Below are 21,154 nucleotides of genomic sequence, written 5' to 3' on the forward strand. Positions count from 1 at the left end.
CCCGGCCGCTCGCTCGCTCGCCGCTCGCCCATTCACCTGCCCGCACGGCCACTCGCTCGCCACTCGTTCGCCGCTCGCCCGTCCGCCCGCCCGTCCACTCGCCGTTCACCCGCCCGGCCGGCCGCTCGCTCGCCGCTCGCCCGTTCACCCGCCCGGCCAGCCACTCGCTCACCACTCGCCCGCCGCTCGCCCGTTCACCCGCCCGCCCAGCCGCTCGCTCGCCGCTCACCCCGTTCACCCGCCCGCCCGGCCGCTCGCCCGTTCACCCGCCCACCCAGCCACTCGCTCATCGCTCGCCCGCCGTTTGAGAGCAAGAGGGGGAGAGATGAGAAAGAGAGAGAAGGAAAGAAAGAGATGAGAGAGGGAGGAAGAGAGTGTGAGAGAGGAAGAAGCAAGATAGAGAAAGAGAGAAAGAAAGATGAGAAAGGAAGGAAGAGAGTGAGAGAGAGGAAGAAAGAGAGAGAGAGGAGTGGAAGGAAGAGAGAAATGATAGAAAAAAGGGGAGAAAAAAAGAGAAATGAGAAAATGATTGAAGCAGAGAATGACAGGAAAGAAAAAGAGACAGAGAAGTGACTCTTGGTGATGACGTATGACATCATCGGGTGGGAAAAACCGTGGTATAGCAAAAAAAACCGTGGAGTATTTTTTAATTAATATTTTTTGAAAAACCGTGGTATAGCGTTTCACGAAAATCGAGGGATCACTGTATTCCATGCACTGAACTGTTGTGTCTTTAACATTATATCACAGTCTATTAGCCTGCAAGGTTCTACACATATCTTGGTTATTGTTGTGGCCACAGGCCACACATCTACTCTTTTTAAAAATCATTCTTCAACATACCACTGCAATGTTAACAAAAATTCACAGGAGCAGCTCCTAGCTGGGAGAATTAAAGTTTTGGCTAAACTAAAAGATCCCAGAGAGGCTATAATTCAGTTGGTTTCAAAATGGTCACTAAATGAACTGAGGAGTGCCCCACTTCCTGGTGCCAGACTAAATAAGCCCTCTGGGGCAGCAGCTTCTAACCGGGACACCTGCTGCTGTTGACGGGGCCCCACCGCTTTGGAAGGTGGGGCCGGGGAAGAGCGGCTGAGGTAAGCCACCTCCTCCGCCGGGAGTGCTCGAACCTGCGCGAGGCTCCAAGTCGGCGTCCGGGAGCTGCGGCGGGAGCGGCGCGCGGGGGGTTCAGAGCATTTCGCAGGTAGGAAATCTCAGCCGTGATTACTAACTCGGCCTCTCTGGGATCTCCGGAAAAGTCGGTGATTTTTTTTCCCCGTCCGGCGGGGAGTTATTTGAGCTTGAGTGTACCAATGGGATCTCATGACGCATGCGCTTTATGGGGGGGTGGCGTACTGTCTTTATTGTCTGCATATAGACACGATACTTTTATTGTTGTGCGAGGGGTGTAAATGGGTGCGATAAATCCTCGCAACGTGTAATCTTTAAATCCATTGTGCGTTGCTTTGCGTTTGAAGCCTCGGCCTGGACAAACTCAGCGACTTTGGTTTAGGCTATGATGATTATTCTTTTTTAAAAAATTGTTTTTATAAAAACTTGTTTTTATTCTTTTAAAAACTTGTTGCTTGTATCCTTAATGTTTTTTAATTAATATTGCTTGTTTCCTCGTTGCTTATTTGACCCCTATGAATTAAGCGTTGTACCTCATGATTCTTGACAAATATATATTTTCTTTCATGCATACTGAGAGCATATGCACCAAAGACAAATTCTTTGTATGTCCAATCATTTATTTGTTTGTTTTGTCAAGTAGATGTTAATGGTATACAAAGATATAAAAATATTTATATAAATGATACTAGTATTGATCAATAAAGATTTCTATTCTTTTAAAAAGCTAATGTCTGGCCAAATCTGTTAGTTAATCGAGATTCAGCATGGCGTGTAAATTTTTAATAAAATTATCTTAAACAAAGAAAGTAAATCACTAACCGGAAGATTAAGATTAAGACACATGAGTAACACCCATAGTTGAGCCAATCACTGCAGTTGTTAAGTGAATTATGGGGTCATTAAGGGAATCTGGCTTCTCCCATTGACTTTGCTTGACAAAAGCAAGTTGGGAAGATTACAAATGGAGATCACAGGACACCAGGACATTGCAACTGTCATAAATAAATGTCAGTTGCCAAGGACCTGAATTTTTATCACATGCTGCAACAAGTGGTGAAAACTGGTCATAAGTTATTTTTTCAATGCCTTTGTCATTTCAAACAGTCACTCAATGTAAATTGAGTTATAAATTGAGGATTACTTGTATATTGACTCTGATGTACATATGTGTGTATGTATGTATACCATTTGTGGCCAGCTTTTAAGTGCCTAATAGACTTGAGCTAATTTATACGACAAATGTGCCAATCTTGTTTATTCCTTTCCCTAATAGAATCAAACTGAATATAGACTTCATAGCTTATGGATTGTAATTTTAGTAATATTGACAAAGCATAATTGATAGACTGGATTATATTATGGATTTTATCTGTTTTTTATCATTTTATCCTACAACTTACTCTCTGATGTACAGAAGTACTGCTAAATGTTTGCATGGAAATGCAACACATCATTTAGATGTTATAAACAAATGCAGCAAATTTATGAGTAATTGCTTTTGTGGTTTCCAAACTATCTGGTTTGGAATTTCGTAAAGTACTACAAGTGCAAAAATATTATTCTCAGTCGTTAAAAAACACATTTCTTTGGTATCCAAATATGGTTAAGAGGCTGCCATTCACCATTGGGGGGGGGGGTAAGTTTGAACCGTTATCAAGCTGAAAAATATTATTTAACAATGATCCTCCTATGAAATTTAGCCCCTGCAGTAAACCACAGTAAAACAATTCTTAGGTGTTGTTAAGGGATGTCTGAAAAGACTGCAAATTGTTAGTTACTTACTGCCAGACAGTGGGAGGAATGCTTGTGGAATCTTCTGCCTCAGGTGCCAAAGTAACATCACCAGCCTTGGGTGCTGTCTCTCCACAATCTGTCTGTGCATGCTTGTGCACATGTCATGTCCTCCCCAGGGAGCAAAATTTCTAGAACTGGCATGTTAAGAGATCAGATTAGATTTCTAGGAGCTGATTCAGCACATCAAAAGTGATCAGAAGAGCCTGTTGTTGTTGTTGTTGTTGTTTCTACCAGATAAGGGGTTTTAGCCAGGTTAAGTACACTCAGTTTTTATTCATTCATTCATTTATCAGATTTATATAGCTGCCCCTCACATAATGACACAGTGACTCTAGGCAGGTACAACAAAGCTAAACAATATATAGGAAACTTTATTGTTGTTGATGATGATGATGATGTTATTTAAACATGTTAAAACTATAAAAAAGCACAAAGTTAAAAGAGAAAAATATGGGTGAAGAGCAGGTATCAATAACAATGAAGTTGAAGTCACCTGAATATTTCGCCACGCTCTTAGAGAACAATGATACAATATAGATATATAGGTATAGATATCCCTTCCTTATAATTTTTTTAACAAATGTTGAAATTCCCAACAGGGCTATGATTTCTTTAAATGAATATGGTTCCAATTCTTGGGAGCTCAAAATCACAGTCGATCATCACAATGGAGAAGAACAGAAAGAAGTTACCCTTCAAGTATCCGGGGAGCTTCATGTCGGAGGCTTGATGCTCAAACTTGTGGAACAAATTGGTGAGTGTAGAGTTTTTAAAGAACAAAAGAATTCAGGTAACCTGGAGCAACCCCAAAAGGAATAAGGTTTTATATATTTTATTCATTTTGGGGTTGCTTCAGGTTGCCTGCATTTTTCTGCATCTGTGTTTGTGTGTGTGTTTGTGAAAGAGAGAGAGAAAGAAAGAGAGCAGCTCATTGTATATTATATATACAAGTGAATTGGAGCCTCCCAAACAATATACATATTTGGGGGGGGGGGGGGTGAACTCACGTCCCTGATAGCAGATGGCAAAAATTCTGTTCTTCCATTCATTGCTTATTTATTATTTTTCCACCTATTTGAACCACTCACCTCCCTCAGAGGGGAAGGGAAATACTGGGCGCTGGGCAGTATTTCATGAGCTATTGACACTGGGCTTCTAGTGGAAGCCTTCTAAGAAAATCTGGAAGCTCAGCAGGTTTCTGCATGATACATCACTTACACAGCTGCCCATTTGCTGCACATTTTTTCATTTTCATATCTGCCACCATACCAGAAACATCTGTTGGAAACAACCTAGACAGGATATGCTGGGAGTATTCGGGAAGTCATAACAAGCAGGGACTGGTTTACAAGACCGGTATCACATATTAAGTCAGGTTTTAGTATTTATAGAAACATAGAAGACTGACGGCAGAAAAAGACCTCATGATCCATCTAATCTGCCCTTATACTATTTCCTGTATTATATCTTAGGATGGATATATGTTTATCCCAGGCATGTTTAAATTCAATTACTGTGGATTTACCAACCACGTCTGCTGGAAGTTTGTTCCAAGGATCTACTACTCTTTCAGTAAAATAATATTTTCTCATGTTGCTTTTGCTCTTTCCCCCAACTAACTTCAGATTGTGTCCCCTTGTTCTTGTGTTCACTTTCCTATTAAAACACTTCCCTCCTGAACCTTATTTAACCCTTTGACATATTTAAATGTTTCAGAGCTCTATATAAGGGGATCACAATCTCCCTCTTCCTGCTTGTTATACCTCTAGCTATGCAGCCAAGCATCCTACTTGCTTTTCCTACTGCCCGACCACATTGCTCACCCATTTTGAGACTGTCAGAAATCACTAAATCCTTCTCTTCTGAAGTTTTTGCTAACACAGAACTGCCAATACAATACTTAGATTGAGGATTCCTTTTCCCCAAGTGCATTATTTTACATTTGGAAACATTAAACTGCTGTTTCCATTGCTTTGACCATTTATCTAGTAAAGCTAAATCATTTACCATATTACAGACGTCTCCAGGAATATCAACCCTATTGCACACTTTAGAGTCAAATGATTATATATAGCAGGCATTGAATTAATGCCAACAGTAGGTAGAATGAAAAGCAAGAATAGAAATTATTGTTTGCATATTTTATATTGTTATATTCTATTTATTTGGAATATGTTATAAAAATAATAAAACACAAGAAAGAAATGGCAAATATTAGGCCCAGGATGATTGCTTGTCATCAAGTCAATCCTGACTCTTAACAACCACCGTTTCTTGAGGATGCTCTGTCCCCAATCCACAATCTTGCCATCTTTGAACTATATCCATCACCATTGTACTAGTTTGTTTGTTTATTTGTTTGTTTGTTTTGTATGCTGCCCCTCTCCAAGGACTTGGGGCAGCTCACAACCTATCAAAACAATATACAATATACGTATCTAAAAATCCAATTAATATAGCTAAAAATCTTTAAAAACTCTAATAACATTTAAAATCATTCATTCCCATTCACACAGCAAGACATACACTTCTCGGCCAGGGGGCTAGGGTCTAATGGCCCCAAACCTGCAGCACAGATAGGTCTTTAAACTTTTCCGGAAGATGAGGTGGGTGGGGGCCATACGAATCTTGGGGGGAGCTGATTCCAGAGGACCGGGGGCCCCACAGAGAAGGCTCTTCCACTAGGTCCCGCCAAACAAGCTAGTTAAGCTCAAGAGGTACCCCAAAGTCACCTAATCCATCAGATGAAGTCAGTAAATTATGGATATGGCTCTAGTCTTTGTTAGGTTTGGTTTAGAATTCCAAGGTAGGCATAAGTATGTCCTTCACTCACTTTTCCCAATAACCGCCCATGAGGTAAGTTGAGCTGAGAGAAAGTGACTGGCCCAAGGGAACAGTATCTATAGAAAATAAGTTCTGACTATCAGCCCGTTGCTTTATTTTATTTTATTTTTTTAAGGCTAGGTGGCTTGGTGGCATTTGTGGTATCCTTTTCAAAGTTCCTGCTTTGCTTTACTTTCTTCTTCTTTTCTCTTTTTAAGGAATATCCCAAGATTGGTCAGACTATGCCCTTTGGTGGGAGCAAAAGAAATACTGGCTTCTGAAAACTCATTGGACTCTAGATAAATATGGAGTGCAAGCGGATGCCATACTCTTGTTTACCCCTCAGCACAAAAATCTGCGCCTGCGTTTACCAAGCATGAAGATTGTGAGACTGAATGTTAGCTTCTCTGCTGTGGTATTCAGGGTTGTTGGGGACATCTGCAAGAGCCTTGGTAAGTGCCATTCACACATGCTGCCCTGATGTGCTTCCGGCAGATGTTGTAAGTGATGCCCACATGTCTGTCTTGGGGAATCTTCCACTTTATGTCTGGATTCTCATGGAATCCAGTAGATGCTACTTAAGCAAAAGCAAGAATTCTATACATTTTAATCTTCAGACATCACAAAAAAAGTAAGCCTAGGAATATTCCAGGAAATAAGAGGATAAAAGACTTTATAACTCTATCCTTCAAAATTTTTCATCACTTTTCCTCTCATGGAAAGTGTTCTCTGACACAGTCATTTTTGTCTCTGTATGTCACCAGTGTGAAAAAAGAAAGCTTCTTTTCATTAACATGTAGGGAGGATTAGAAAACTATAATCTGATGTGGAGGTCTTGCAAAATAATAATGCAACATAGAAACCTTTGACTATTAGGCCTATGCAAAACTTCAAAGAGGTACTACGCTTTCCAATGTTTTCAATAGTAGCATGCCTAATAGGATGATTTGATGAACGCGGTCTATTTAATACAGAGTCGGCCTTCTCCAGGTCCCGTCAACTAGACAATGTCGCTTGGCGGGACCTAGGGGAAGAGCCTTCTCTGTGGGGGCCTCGGCCTTCTGGAATCAGCTCCCACCCAGAGATTCGCACTGCCCCCACCCTCCTCGCCTTCCGCAAGAGTCTTAAGAGTCACTTATGCCGCCAGGCTTGGGGCCATTAGAACTTGGCCCCCTGGCCGACGAATGTTTTGTATGATCGCTGTTTGAATGAGTATGATAGATTTTTAACGTTATTGGGGATTTTAGATTTGTGCACCTAGTTTTAATTAATTAGATTTAGACACTGAATTTTATTGTTCTTTTTATATGTTGTAAGCCGCCCCGAGTCCTCAGAGACGAAGGGGCATATAAATCCAATGAATAAATAAGATGCAGGTGAATTTTTCAATGGACTAATAAGAATATTAGTAATAAGGATAATCAGCTTCTTCTTTACCACAATTATTCCCTAATATGTCCCTAAGTATGAATGCCAGTTTGTTGAAATAGTTAAGGCACCTGGCTAGAAACTGGGAGGCTGTAAATTCTAGTCCCACCTTGGACACGAAGCTAGCTGGATAATCTTGGCCCAGTCATGCTCTCTCAGTCCTAGGAAGGAGGCAGTGGCAAACCGTTTCTGAAAAACATTGCCAAAACCCCTGCAGAAACTCCTCCAGGTAATTGCCAGGAGTCAACACTGACTTGAAGACACCAAAAAAAAAATTAAGTTAATTCAAAATTAATTTCTTCAGAGTGATGGCTAACACCATCCATCCTTTCCATCTATTCCACGTTTATCAATCACATCCCTTTCAGATGCAGCCTATAGATCAACAGCCCTGATGAGATATGAAGACATAGCACTTTCTCTCTTTGGAACATCTGCCTTCTAGTTTATGAGAAAAGAGATTTTGTCCAATAATTGCAATCTATGGAACATTTTCTCATATAGCATTGAGTCACATATTTGGAGAAGAGCATTGTTTTTTTCATTACTATACTTTTATAGCAGGCCCAAGATATAAGTTATTGTCTGCTTGATGTGACGATCAAGGCGCTCTCTACTTCTAGCCATATAAGCCAAACGAGATGTGATTGAAGTTTGCTTCAACACTGGCATCTTCTCACACTGAGCAACCGGATGCAGAAAAGAAGAAGGCTCTTTAATGTTTAACATTTCACTGCATGTGCCTTGCCATGCAAATTAGAGTTGGCGACTAGAGCATTTCCATACCATGAGCATATGGAAACAGCCTCTCTGCTTTTTTTAAGCCTTTTATCTATGGAATTTTATTTTATTTTTTTAGTTTAGTTTAGTTTAGTTTAATTTTAGTTTAGTTTACTTTAGTTTACTTTAGCTTACTTTAGTTTAGTTTAGTTTACTTTACTTTACTTTAGCTTAGCTTAGCTTAGCTTAGCTTAGTTTGGTTTAAAAAGCATATAAAAGATTACATAGAAAGTATAAACATGATTGTGAATACATGAATGTATAGACATAGTTATGAATGCATGATATGGTTACAAATACAGGGGGACATTAGGACAGGGACAGTAGGCACATTAGTGCGCTTATTCATGCCCCTCTTAGGAATGGGGTGAGGTCAACAGTAGATAGTCTAACCTTAGACTAACCTTAGACTAAAATACAACTTCAGTTACAGAATGTTCAATGCCTGGAATGCACTACCTGACTCTATAGTTTCTTCCCCAAGCCCCTAACTAAGGTTAAAGTGTTAGGGGCTTGGGGAAGAAACTATAGAGTCAGGTATTGCATTCCAGGCATTGACCATTCTGTCACTGAAGTTGTATTTTCTGCAATTGAGTTTGCAGCAGTTTACCTTAAGTTTGTATCTATTGTGTGCTTGTGCATTGTTGCAGTTGAAGCTGAAGTAGTCATCAACAGGTGGGACATCGTAGCAGATAATTTTATTTACTATGCTTAGGTCAGACTTCAGACGGCGTAGTTCTAAATTATCTAAGCCCAAAAGTCTCTCCTGGAATTCTAAGACAGTGTAACCAGATCCTCACATCTGAAAGTTAACCAGCTTGAAGAAAGCACAATTGCTATATATTACCAGTTCAAGATCCTAAAGTGTGCATATTTTGATTTATAATTCTAACATCCATTGAAAGTAAAGGGAAAATGAGAGCACAGTGTAGGCTGTGCAAGGCAATAGTCTGATTTTTAAAAGCAGTTTAACTCAGCCTTTTTGGTCCATTGACACTCTGGGGAATTATTGTAATAGTTTTATTTATTTATATTTTATTGTGTGTGTTTTTAAGAAAAGGTTTCAGTTCAGCAAATTTGAGAGAAATATCACTGAATTCTGCATTCTCTCAAATATAAAGAACCTTGGCTGAATAAAACCAATGCCCAATAAAGTTGTTCATACAAGTATAATGACCAGTGGAAAAAAGGTTTTGGAGCTTATTTTACCCAAAGCAAATCACTCACTTTATTCTGAGGTATTTCTGCATAGCTGCCCACTACTGCTTCATTGTTTTCACCCACTCAAGAGGAACATCAACTACATGTTTTTTAAAAAGCAGAACAAGATGTGCCTACACATATCTCAGGATGAAGGGGAGGCAGGATAGGACTTGCAATGCAAAGAGCCATTCCTACTATATATGATAATCTTGTCAGTTAGAAGAATCATCATTCAGGATCAGGAAAACATCCATCTGGACATCTAGATTGCCTGAGGCCTTATTCTGCATGCTTCAAAGTCCTCACACAGTATCATTCAGTGGCAAAGTACCAAAACAGCCACAACTCCCTGTCCATGTTTGGGGAGGGGGGGGTCAAAATGTGTTTAAAAGTCCTGAAAATGGATAATTGTGCAAGGTCAGACTGCTAATGATTTCTAATGGGACATCAGATAGTTTCTCTGTAGTCTTTGATTCCTATAATTTAACAACAACATTTATTTTGTTTCTGCCCTGGTGTAATTAATCATCTAAACTTAGAAACATAGAAACATAGAAGACTGACAGCAGAAAAAGACCTCATGGTCCATCTAGTCTGCCCTTATACTATTTTCTGTATTTTATCTTAGGATGGATATATGTTTATCCCAGGCATGTTTAAGGATTTACCAACCACGTCTGCTGGAAATTTGTTCCAAGGATCTACTACTCTTTCAGTAAAATAATATTTTCTCACATTGCTTTTGATCTTTCCCCCAACTAACTTCAGATTGTGTCCCCTTGTTCTTGTGTTCACTTTCCTATTAAAAACACTTCCCTCCTGGACCTTATTTAACCCTTTATTTATTTAAATGTTTCAATCATGTCCACCCTTTTCCTTCTGTCCTCCAGACTATACAGATTGAGTTAATTAAGTCTTTCCTGATACGTTTTATGCTTAAGACCTTCCACTATTCTTGTAGCGCGTCTTTGGATCCCTACCGCCTGACTGCACTGTTCACCCATTTTGAGACTGTCAGAAATCACTACCCCTAAATCCATCTCTTCTGAAGTTTTTGCTAACACAGAACTGCCAATACAATACTCAGATTGAGGATTCCTTTTCCAAAGTGCATTATTTTACATTTGGAAACATTAAACTGCAGTTTCCATTGCTTTGACCATTTATCTAGTAAAGCTAAATCATTTACCATATTACAGACGCCTCCAGGAATATCAACCCTATTGCACACTTTAGAGTCATCGGCAAATAGGCAAACCTTCCCTACTTAGAATAAAAGGGACAGAAAATACCTTATAGATCAGAGGTGTCAAAAGTCATGGTGTCACATTGTCATCACGTAACGTATTGTGACTTTTTCCCCCTTCGCTAAAATGGGAGTGGGCGTGGCCAGCATATGAAGCATCTGGCTCGCGTGCCAGCAGTTTTATACCCCTGTTATAGATAATCTAGTTAGGGATTTCCAAACTCTTCACATCATCATCCCCTTCATGAAGTTTCAGATTATTCACCCCAAGATACCTTTATTACAAAAATGAATAAATACTACTTTAATAATAATAATGATAAATAACAACAACAACAATAATAGCAGCAGCAACAATGGACATTTAAGGACCAATACTGACCCCAAGAACTAATCTAAACTTTGCCAAGCAAGGAATCCTGGACTGAGATAAGACTCCATGTCCACACTGTGTAATCTTGTTCCCTTCTTTCCCATCTTTAATATTTTTTGTGTTAATTATTGTTTTGATATTTTAACATTTCATCTTGTTTTTAACTCCATTGTAAGCTTCCTAGAGTCACCCGATGAGAAGGGTAGCATACAAATGTTATAAATAAAGGCTGTTGGGGCCTGGATGGGTGTCAACAAACTCAAACTCAACCCAGACAAGACGGAGTGGCTGTGGGTCTTGCCTCCCAAGGACAATTCCATCTGTCCGTCCATTACCCTGGGGGGGGAACTATTGACCCCCTCAGAGAAGGTTCGCAACTTGGGCATCCTCCTCTATCCACAGCTGACATTGGAACATCATCGCCACTGGCTGTGCCGGGGAGGGCGTTTGCCCAGGTTCGCCTGGTGCACCAGTTGCGGCCCAACGTGGACCGGGAGTCATTGCTCACAGTCACTCATGCCCTCATCACCTCGAGGTTCAATTACTGCAATGCTCTCTACATGGGGCTACCCTTGAAAAGTGTTCAGAAACTTCAGATCGTGCAGAACGCGGCTGCGAGAGCCATCGTGGGGCTCCCTAGATTCGCCCACGTTTCTGCAACACTCCGTGGCCTGCACTGGCTGCCGATCGGTTTCCGGTCACAATTCAAAGTGTTGGTAATGACCTTTAAAGCTCTACATGGCATTGGACCAGAGTACATCTGGAACCACCTTCTACCGCACGAATCCCAGCGGCCGATAAGGTCCCACAGAGTTGGCCTTCTCTGGGTCCCGTCGACCAAACAATGTCGTTTGGCGGGCCCCAGGGGAAGAGCCTTCTCTGTGACGGCCCCGGCCCTCTGGAATCAACTCCCCCCAGAGATTAGAACGGCCCCCACCCCCCTTGTCTTTCGCAAATTACTCAAGACCCACCTTTATCGCCAGGCATGGGGGAACTGAGACATCCTCCCCCAGGCTTTTATATTTTATGTTTGGTATGTATGTGTTGTATGGTTTTAAATTGTTGGGGTTTTAGATACGTTTTATTTTAATATTAGATTTGTCTCACTGTTATATTGTTTTTGTATTACTGTTGTGAGCCGCCCCGAGTCTTCGGAGAGGGGCGGCATACAAATCTAATTAATAATAATAATAATAATAATAATAATAATAATAATAATAATAATAATAAATAAAATCCACAATTTTATCCATATCCCGGATACACCATCAACAGCAAACATCTGCAGCAAAAGAAAATTCTACAGTCTTTCTCTGTGTACTTGATATTAGGTGACTTTTTAAAATCATGAACTCTGTTGGTTCATCTTGATAAATAAAACAGATAAAAATAAGTATGGTTCTATGTGTAGAACTATTTTTATTTACAGCTCTATATTAAAGAGCAGGGAAGTTCTAAAGTAATTGCAGTTATCACACTACTTTCATACTGATTTCCAGGTTTGGAGCTCCTTGAACTCAATAATTTGTTGAGCATTGCTGTTTTAAAGCCATAAAGTTGTGCACACGCATAACTTCAGTTTGTTATTGTTCACCTCTCCTGTGATATGCTACATTTTCTGCAGATGGAATGTATCACCTCAAGCCATGTTAAACAGCTGTGCAATTCGTAATATGAATTCCTAGCACATGATTGTTAACACACCACAATTACAATGATTAAAGCCTCAGGTATTGCTCAACCAGGAATTCATCTCTAAAATATTCCTCACCACAAATAAGACTTGTACCAGCCTGCAGGAAAGAGTTGTAGCTGTATGTAGATAAGTAGATATGGGTAAATGACTGTAGTGACAGAATAAAATATAGAAAATAAATGCACTAGAAGTCTCCCGTAGTACAGGTACTAGTCACTGATTCATTTGCTAACTCAGAGAAAATCAAGCACTCACTCGTAGATATAAGATCGTTTTTTCTTCACACATGCAAGTATAACTGCAAATAACACCTCAGTGAATTGTTTATTTATTTTATTCATGTATTTATTTGTCAAACATGTACAGGATACTAGTAGTTTATATAAACATAACATAAGAAGAAAAAGTAACGATAAAAGAGGACAACAGGACAGTAGAACAGGGATGGTAGGCACAGTGGTGCGCTTATGCACGTCCCTTACAGATCTCTTAGAAATGGAGAAAGGTCGACTGTAGGCAGTCTAAGGTTAAAGTTTTTGGGGTTTGGGAAAGAAACCAAAAGAATCAGGTAGTGCATTCCAGGCATTGATCACTCTATTGCTGAAGTCGTGTTTTCTGAAGTCGAGTTTGGAGTGGTTTACATTGAGTTTGAATCTATTACATGCTTGTGCATTGCTGCAGTTGAAGGTAAAGTAGTCATTAACAGGAAGGACATTTTGGTATATGACTTTATGAACCACATTTAGATCAGATCGGAGGTGGCGTAGTTGTAAATTGTCTAATCCCAGTATTTCAAGTCTGGGGGAATTTTGTTGCGAGCGGAAGAGTGAAGAGCTCTTCTTGTGAAATCTTTCTGGATTCTCTTGATGTCTGATATGCAATGCGGGTTCCAGACAGGTGAGCTGTATTCCAGAATTGCTAAATCCTGATCTGAAACCCAATTAAAATTGGTCTTCATGATCAAAATTGGCCTTCATTTCCTTTAGGATACTCATCAGTTGCAAATCAACTACCTTTTCAACAAATTTCATCAAGGGAGATGGATGATAGTTATTTAAAAACCATCAGCTCTAAAGATGTCCTCTTGATGAGATGTTTCACCATCTCTTTCAAAGCAGGAGAACCTCCCTTTCTCAGAGAGATCAATAACCATGAGTCATTTTTTAACCTGTCTAGAAGGGCAAATGATGTGTCAAATCTTGGATGATGGAACCCACTGGTCTTTCCAGCTTGTTGATATTTTCAGCTGTGTTGCAGGTATTAGACGATCAGAAGAACTGTCTCTACTGAAGCCAACCAATGAGATGAAAAAGAGAAAGAGAAAAGAGAAAGAGAAGGACAAAGACAAAGAACCCATTGTGGAAGATATTTTAAACCTGCACAATTCTCCAGTGAGTTTGGGATTGCCAGGTAACATTGCAATAGACAATACTGATTCTGACTAATATTGGCTGCTTTCTCTATACATTGACGTTTGAAAAGTAAGAACAAAAGGCCATGTAATTAACAAGAAACCTTTGAGCTTGTTACTCTATAAGCTGATTTTTAACATTGGCTATGCTGACTCAAAATGATAAGGATTATTGGAGGTCTCTGGATTGGAAATCCTGCCCTTAGGAAAGAAGAAGTAGTATTTGATTCAGTTACATATTTTTAGGAATAAGAATTAAGTTTTGGCAAATGGCATGCAAGAATGCTTTTTGCAGATGAGGAAAATGAAACAGTTCTTCATCAGTTTCAGCTTTTGAAAAAGACTCGGTGATCAAGGGAAATACCAGTTAAAAACCATACCAACTCCTGCTATAAATGTAATTTTCTTTCTACATTGCTGGCAGGCACACCTTATGTGACCTGCAAAAATCCAGATGGTCACTAGCTGGCAGGAAGTCTTTGCTTCCATCTATTGGGTCTCTAGTATTTGGATGGAGCTCATTGGTATGTATACTTAAACTCCATGACTTATTCTGCATTAGGAATGTCCAACCTTGACAACTTTAAGACTTGTGAATTTCAACTGGCCAACAACTGGCTGGGGAATTCTTGGAGTTGAAGTCCAGAAATCTTAAAGTTGACAAGGTTGGACAGCTCTGTTCTGCATTGTGAAAAATTTAATCATTATTCTCTCTGTGTGCCCACTTGGAAGTATTCTCTCTTTTTTCTAAAGAACCTGAGCGCCATGCAGTTCAGGTCTGACACAGTACCATCTATAGAACAATTATGGTTAGTGATACTTACATGTTAGGGGGGGAAACAATTATGACAGGACCCAGGAGATTAAAGAAAGAGATACTTTGAATTATACCAATGGCATAGCATCCCCAACCAAAGTGCATCTGAAGTTAGAAAACTAAAAGTATGTTTAACTATTTTTTTTGAACAAGCACAATTATTTAAACTACTGGAATTTAGTTTTCTAATGAAAGCTGCCCGCAAAAGTATTAAATAGAGTCCCAAAGTGGGGGGAGGGGTTCCCAAAGAAATAAAGTTTTATTTTAGAAAAAGGAAGTTTTATATTAGAAAATCATCTCCTTTGACATTTAGTGATGTTATTAACTGATGGTTTTATTTTCTGTTCTCAATATTTCAGCCAGTCCTGGCTTATATAGCAAGACCATGACCCCGACTTATGATCCCATTACTGGTTCACCTCTCCCTTCCACCGTTGCATGGTTCAGTGACAGCCCATTGGCACAACAGAGTTGGAGCACCCTCGCTTTTAGCCATCCTAATTGTGCACCGGAGACGCTTGCCAAAATGTATCAGCCTCGAACATTAGTTGACAAAGCCAGGCTGAATGCTGGGTGAGGAACCTTTCTCTTTGAATATTAGCATTAAACCATTTTGACAAGCCAAAGGCAATGTTGATTGTGTGTGCTGTGTATCCCTGCACCAGAATTTGGTTCCTCCCGGTTGGGACCGATTCACCCAAACTGTTAACAAATCATTGGTGACATCACAATAACATCACAGAACTGGTTTGGTGGGTGCCAGTTGTGGGCATTGCCATCTTTTTTAAAAAAAAATTGTACTGTGATTGGAGAGAAATACTAAACTATATTTATTCCCCCCCCCCCCCCAATATATTTCTGATATCATGCTTTGTTACAACTTGGTACTTTTCTTTCTGTGGAATTTATTGTGAGTGCTTGATGTTCTTTTCCTTTCAGATGGTTAGATTCATCTCGATCACTCATGGAACAAGATATCCAGGAGGACGATCAACTTCTACTCCGTTTTAAATACTATGATTTCTTTGATTTGAATGCAAAAGTAAGAATCTCTTTAAGATTACCGACATGACAATTAAAAAGCAAATTTAAGGATTTCATTTTGTAATCATAACTCAATGTTGTCAAACCACAGCTTATAGATTAGAGCAGTGATTTTCAACCTTTTTTGAGCCGTGGCACATTTTTTACATTTACAAAATCCTGGGACACACCACCAACCAAAATGACACAAAATGACACTCTAAGACACTCTTTTTCCATCCCTATCTTCCCCCCCCCTTGTGTGTGTGTGTGTATACACACTCTTGAACCATTTCCAAAAAACAGGTTTTTTCTCTCTCTTATTCTTTGGGTGCTTTTTATCATATGCTTTAAATCAAGAGTCACTTCTCTCTCTCTCTCTTGTTTCTCTCTCTTTCCTCTCATTCTCTGTCTCAATCATTTTCTCATTTGTCTTTTTTCCTTCCCTTTTTGCTCATTTCTCTCTCTCTCTCTCTCTCTCCCTTCCTCTCCTTTTCTCTCTCTCTTGCTTTCTCTCTCTTTCTCTCTCTCTCTTGTTTTCTTTCTCTCTCATTCTTGCTTTCTCTTTTCTTTCTCTTTCCTTTCTCTCTTGCTTTCTCTCTCACTCTTTCTCTCTTTCCCTCTCTCTTGCTTTCTTTTTTTCTCTTTCTCTCTCTCTCTCTTTCTTTCTCTCTCTCTCAGCAAAAAGTTGCAAGACCAGAAACTGAGCTTCCTTCTTCGCGGCACACCTGACCATGTCTCGCGGCACACTAGTGTGCCACGGCACACTGGTTGAAAATCACTGGATTAGAGTACTATATCAGTTCTCTTTTAACACAAGTAAAATAACATAATAGTTTTTGTTGAATATTCTCTTCTGATCTACTTGATTTCAGGATTGAGCAACTCCAAGCTGACTGAGGCGGCTCACAATATTAAAAAAAAAAAGAAATAGAGTAGAAACAAATGAAAGATGAAATGGGTGGGTGGATGGATGGATGGATGGATGGATAGTCAATCTACATTTACTCATCCCCCATTCATTCCTCATTCAATCACTTTTTGTATTATTAAATAAATGCTCCATTCCTACTGTATTCAATTTATGTATTTATTTCTCTGGGCAGACCCATTGTTCAATTCCATATTCCATTTAACTGGGCAGAAGCACATTCTTACAGCCATTTTCATTTTTTTTTTTAAGGATTCATTTTTCCGAACAGCTGACTATATTCATGTCCCAAGCAAAATGTCTCCAACATCACTACAAATATTCCTTATATATATACTAGCCGTAAAAAATGCATTCCTTGTTCAATATTAGATAAGCATTTATTCCTATATGTATTTTACTTCCATCGTATACCATTCTTACCAAATTTAACAGCCAACCTTCAATTCCATATCTATGCAAAACATCCCCAAATGTATGCCTATATTTTAGCATATGTTTTGTTTAAATGACCAGCTGAACAGCAAAAGCTCTGGTCAAAGTACCCTGCTACCTAGCATAAATTTACAGTGACTTTTAATTTTTAATTTAATTAACCCTTATCCTAACCATTTGTAGGGTTTCCTGCCTAAGTAGGGGGTTAGACTAGAAGACCTCCAAGGTCCCTTCCAACTGTTATTATTTATTTATTTATTATTTATTTATTTATTAGATTTCTATGCCGCCCTTTTCAAAGCGACTCAGAGCTTAATATTATATTAATTATTGTTACTTTTTAATTTGTATAATAATGGCATTCCTCTAACCATCTGCCATTGGTACATTCTTTCTTTAGACATTAAGCAAGTTGCATAGCTACTCCCTGAGCAAACTGTATCTAGATTTTAATACTCAGTTAAGTGTTAGTATTCAATCGATACTGGTAGCCTTCTTATTTTTCAATATTATCACTTCCTCCTTATCAGTTGTTCTTGGGCATTAATATGGACATCATTGATCCTATTCCACCCTTGAACATATCAGTAACATCAGTTGTCTAAAATGCTACATATCTATTTCTCCTTATAAAGCCATTAAACTTTCCCCCAAAATCTGATCCTAGCACCACTCGTTTTTGTAGTGCAACTGTTGGCATACAGTGCAAAATGGGGTGCAGTTCTCTGGTTAGCAAAAGTTACCCCCTCTTGATCATCATGACTGGGCTGCCACCAAGTTGGCAACCACACACACACTTTCTCTAAGATGACCTGTTCCCAACCCCATCCTTCAGGTCCTCCAGTGGTGTGTCCTCCTTTGTTGAAATGGAGTGCAAAAGATTTCAAAGGACTGTATATCTGGAGGTAAAGCTGCTTAACCATTGGACCCATGGCAAAGTCTGCTTGTTTCTAATGCAACCTGATATTGCTTCTCTTGGCAGTATGATGCAGTACGAATCCACCAGCTATATGAGCAAGCCCGCTGGGCTATTCTGCTGGAAGAAATAGACTGCACCGAAGAAGAAACCTTCATTTTTGCTGCATTGCAGGCATGTACTCGACCTTGTTACAAAACCAGTTTTTTCTGTTTGAAGCCATCACCTGCCAGAACATGAAAGCTCAGAGAGCGGAACTTGGACTGATTGTTCCAAGTGAGACCTTTCCCCCACCTTTCAGAAAAATGATAAACTAGTTTGCTATGTTGAATTCTGTTTACACATATGTCAATGATTAACGGAGGGTGTTGGATGAAGAGGTTAATTGTTCAAAAGTTGTAAAGGAAATATAGAATTCTGTTACCTCCCAAATACAAAAATAGATGGATAGTGATACATTCCCATTTTCAAACATTCAGAAGGTATCATTAATCCCAAAAGTGTTAAATGTTGAATTTTGAGTTTGATAAGAGTCCTTCCTCAAATTGGATGTTAAACAAAAAGACAGAAGGCCCTTTCGTACCTTTATTAACCAGGTTTAGTTGTTTTCAAATCAGTTCAGAATTTAGTTCTTCAAATATAAACCCAAACAATAATTAAATGACTGCAATTCTCTGCATGTCTAATTGGACAACAGCCACAAGGAATTGAATGGGATTTTATACTCTGAAAGAGTTTACAGAATTATCCTTTAAAGTACCTGCACAAACTTCATTTTCTTTGAAAATTTCATTGAGTAAAGCAAACTTTTACAGGGAAGAAATTATCTGAATGAATTGCTATAACTCACATATTTATGGAGCAGATGACTATGTTTACTAGTTGGAATATTACTTTCCTGCTCTTTATCTGTATTCCCTTTTCTTCACCATTTTTTCTTTTGTTAATTTATATATATTAAGGTGTTTTTCTTAATTTCGTTTCTTAATTAAACACAAATCAAAAGAAAAGCAGGAAACAAAAAGTACAAAAAACAGAAAAGAGAAAAAAAACTAAAGTATGACTTCTGACATTTTCAATAGTTAATTACAAACTTATTGCTCTTCCTTCCTCTTAGATTTTATGCAAGTACCTTCAGACCATTTAACCCATGTCTTTTCTAATCTTCTAATCCAGCGATGGCAAGCCTTTATTTGCTCAGGTGCATGCACGTAAGATAGCATGCACCTGCATGCCCACACCCATAATGCAATGCCCTTCCCCTACCCATGCACACACAATCCCTCCTCACGCTACACTACCACCTCCTGTGTATGCTTTTCTGAAGTCTGGGGAGGGTGGAAAATGGCCCAATGGGCCTACCGGAAGTTCATTTTTGAACTTCCGGTAGGCCTGTTGGGTCCGTTTTTCGCCATCCACAGGCTCCAGGGGCTTTTGCCCAAAGGTCAGCTGGCCAGTGTGCACATGTGCGCTGGAGCCGACATAGGGCAATGCTTTGGGTGCCCTCAGATATGGCTCTTTATGCCACCTATGACATCTTTCACCATCACGGTTCTAATCTATAGAATATTATTTCGTTTCTTCTTTCAGCAAAAAATCCATTTCTATCTTAACCCCCCAAAAAGTGCAACCCGTATTTAAAGTCCCTATTTCATGTTTTTCAATTCCATTGTCCATATTAAACCCTTTAATTGTGCATATAAAAACCGTGAAATTATATCCTATTGCAGACAATTGTTCTCTTGACTTCATTTTAATTTTTCGGGGGAACATGAAAGAGTTGCTTGCATAAGGATAATTTTCTCTGCTTCTCTTAGAAGCTACCTCATATTTTGCTACACAGAAAATGCAGACTGGGTTAAAACAAAGCCATTAGAGCTGTGGTCGCAATGGTTAAAATGCAGTACTGCAGGCTAATTCTGCTGACTGCCAGCAGTTTGGCAGTTTGATTCCCACCGGCTCAACATTGACTCAGCCTTCCATCCTTCTGAGATCAGTAAAATGAGGACACAGATTGTTGGGAGCAATATGCTGACTTTGTAAATCACTTAGAGAGGGATATAAAGCACTGTGAAGCGGTATATAAGTCCAAGTGCTATTTTATTTGTATTTGTATTTATACTTTTTGTATGAATAGCTTTTAGCCTTTCTGAGAGTATAATCAGCCAGGAATGATTTGATTTTGATAAATACATCAATCAGCAGCCTGGAGTAAAATTAGGATTCACAGTCTATTACTGAGATGCTGTAAATATGTGATACTGTAAAAAAAACAAAAAGAAGGATCAAATTAATAAAAACATAATTGCTTCCACTGCCTTTTAAACTGACTTTCAGAAGGCACAGCACAGACTAAGATTAATGAATGGAATTTGGGGAGGATGGGGGTTGAGTTGTGTATTTGGGTAGAAATAACAAACTTTTATATTATAATATTGATTATCCTATGGAGGGATCTAGTTGAATGGTTTAGATCTATGTTGTGGCTTTCTGGGGATGTAAGTCCCTGGATCGAGTGTGTTACTGTTTAGTGTATTATACTACACATGTGTTGAGTCAGAATATACTAAACAGAGTTCATTGTAAAGATTTTACACTATTAACTTCTCAGTTTGTTCCCTGTATATGAAATCAACAAGCTTACCAGATACCATCCGGGTATCTTTTCCCTTGACTGCAGTACCATATCAGCAAGATGACCTTATCATCAGGATCCAAAGACTTCACAGTTGAGAGTGAAACCGACGAAGTGGAAGCAGCACTTTCCAATCTGGAAATAACACTTGAAGGCGGAAGATCAGAGAGCCTCTTGGTATGTCATTCCCTTCCCTTGGGCACAGAGTCAAGCTAACATTCAGGGTGTAGGAAATTAGGCTGGGCACACTTTATCAATGAGCATATTTTCCACTATACCTAGTAGGCCAAGATGGACATCCTATGGCCCTCTGGAACAGGGGTGGGCTCCGGTTTTCTTCACTGCCAGTTCGCTCTGGGACGCATCACATGTTGCGCATGCACAGTGCTAAAACAAAGCTGCTGTGCATGCACAGGAGCAAAAAACTAGATGGCGGCGCCAAGAGAACCAGCTCAGACGTGGCAGGCCTGGGTCGCTGCCGATTCCAGCAACCCAGGCCAACAAGTTAC

The 21,154-nt window shown here is 39.4% G+C and overlaps 1 protein-coding gene across 5 annotated transcripts in view; it reads left to right on the forward strand.

Annotated features, from left to right (window-relative positions):
* Positions 1-1,079: 1,079 nt before the first annotated feature.
* The window catches only part of FERMT1 (FERM domain containing kindlin 1), a 41,987-nt gene continuing 21,912 nt past the window's right edge, over positions 1,080-21,154 (forward strand). Inside the window, exons 1-8 of one of the 5 annotated variants that reach the window (XM_070732676.1) lie at positions 1,080-1,204; positions 3,528-3,682; positions 5,970-6,203; positions 13,735-13,887; positions 15,065-15,278; positions 15,645-15,747; positions 18,077-18,184; positions 20,691-20,822. In XM_070732676.1, the coding sequence (XP_070588777.1) occupies positions 3,532-3,682; positions 5,970-6,203; positions 13,735-13,887; positions 15,065-15,278; positions 15,645-15,747; positions 18,077-18,184; positions 20,691-20,822 (1,095 nt within the window). In that variant the 5' untranslated portion in view covers positions 1,080-1,204; positions 3,528-3,531. Of the gene's footprint in view, positions 1,205-3,527; positions 3,683-5,969; positions 6,204-13,734; positions 13,888-14,312; positions 14,413-15,064; positions 15,279-15,644; positions 15,748-18,076; positions 18,185-20,690; positions 20,823-21,154 lie in introns of those variants that run through there. The other 4 variants (XM_070732677.1, XM_070732679.1, XM_070732678.1 and 1 more) reach the window with 4 other exon arrangements.

Source organism: Erythrolamprus reginae, chromosome 1 (assembly GCF_031021105.1).
Source record: "Erythrolamprus reginae isolate rEryReg1 chromosome 1, rEryReg1.hap1, whole genome shotgun sequence".
Lineage (NCBI taxonomy): Eukaryota > Metazoa > Chordata > Lepidosauria > Squamata > Dipsadidae > Erythrolamprus > Erythrolamprus reginae.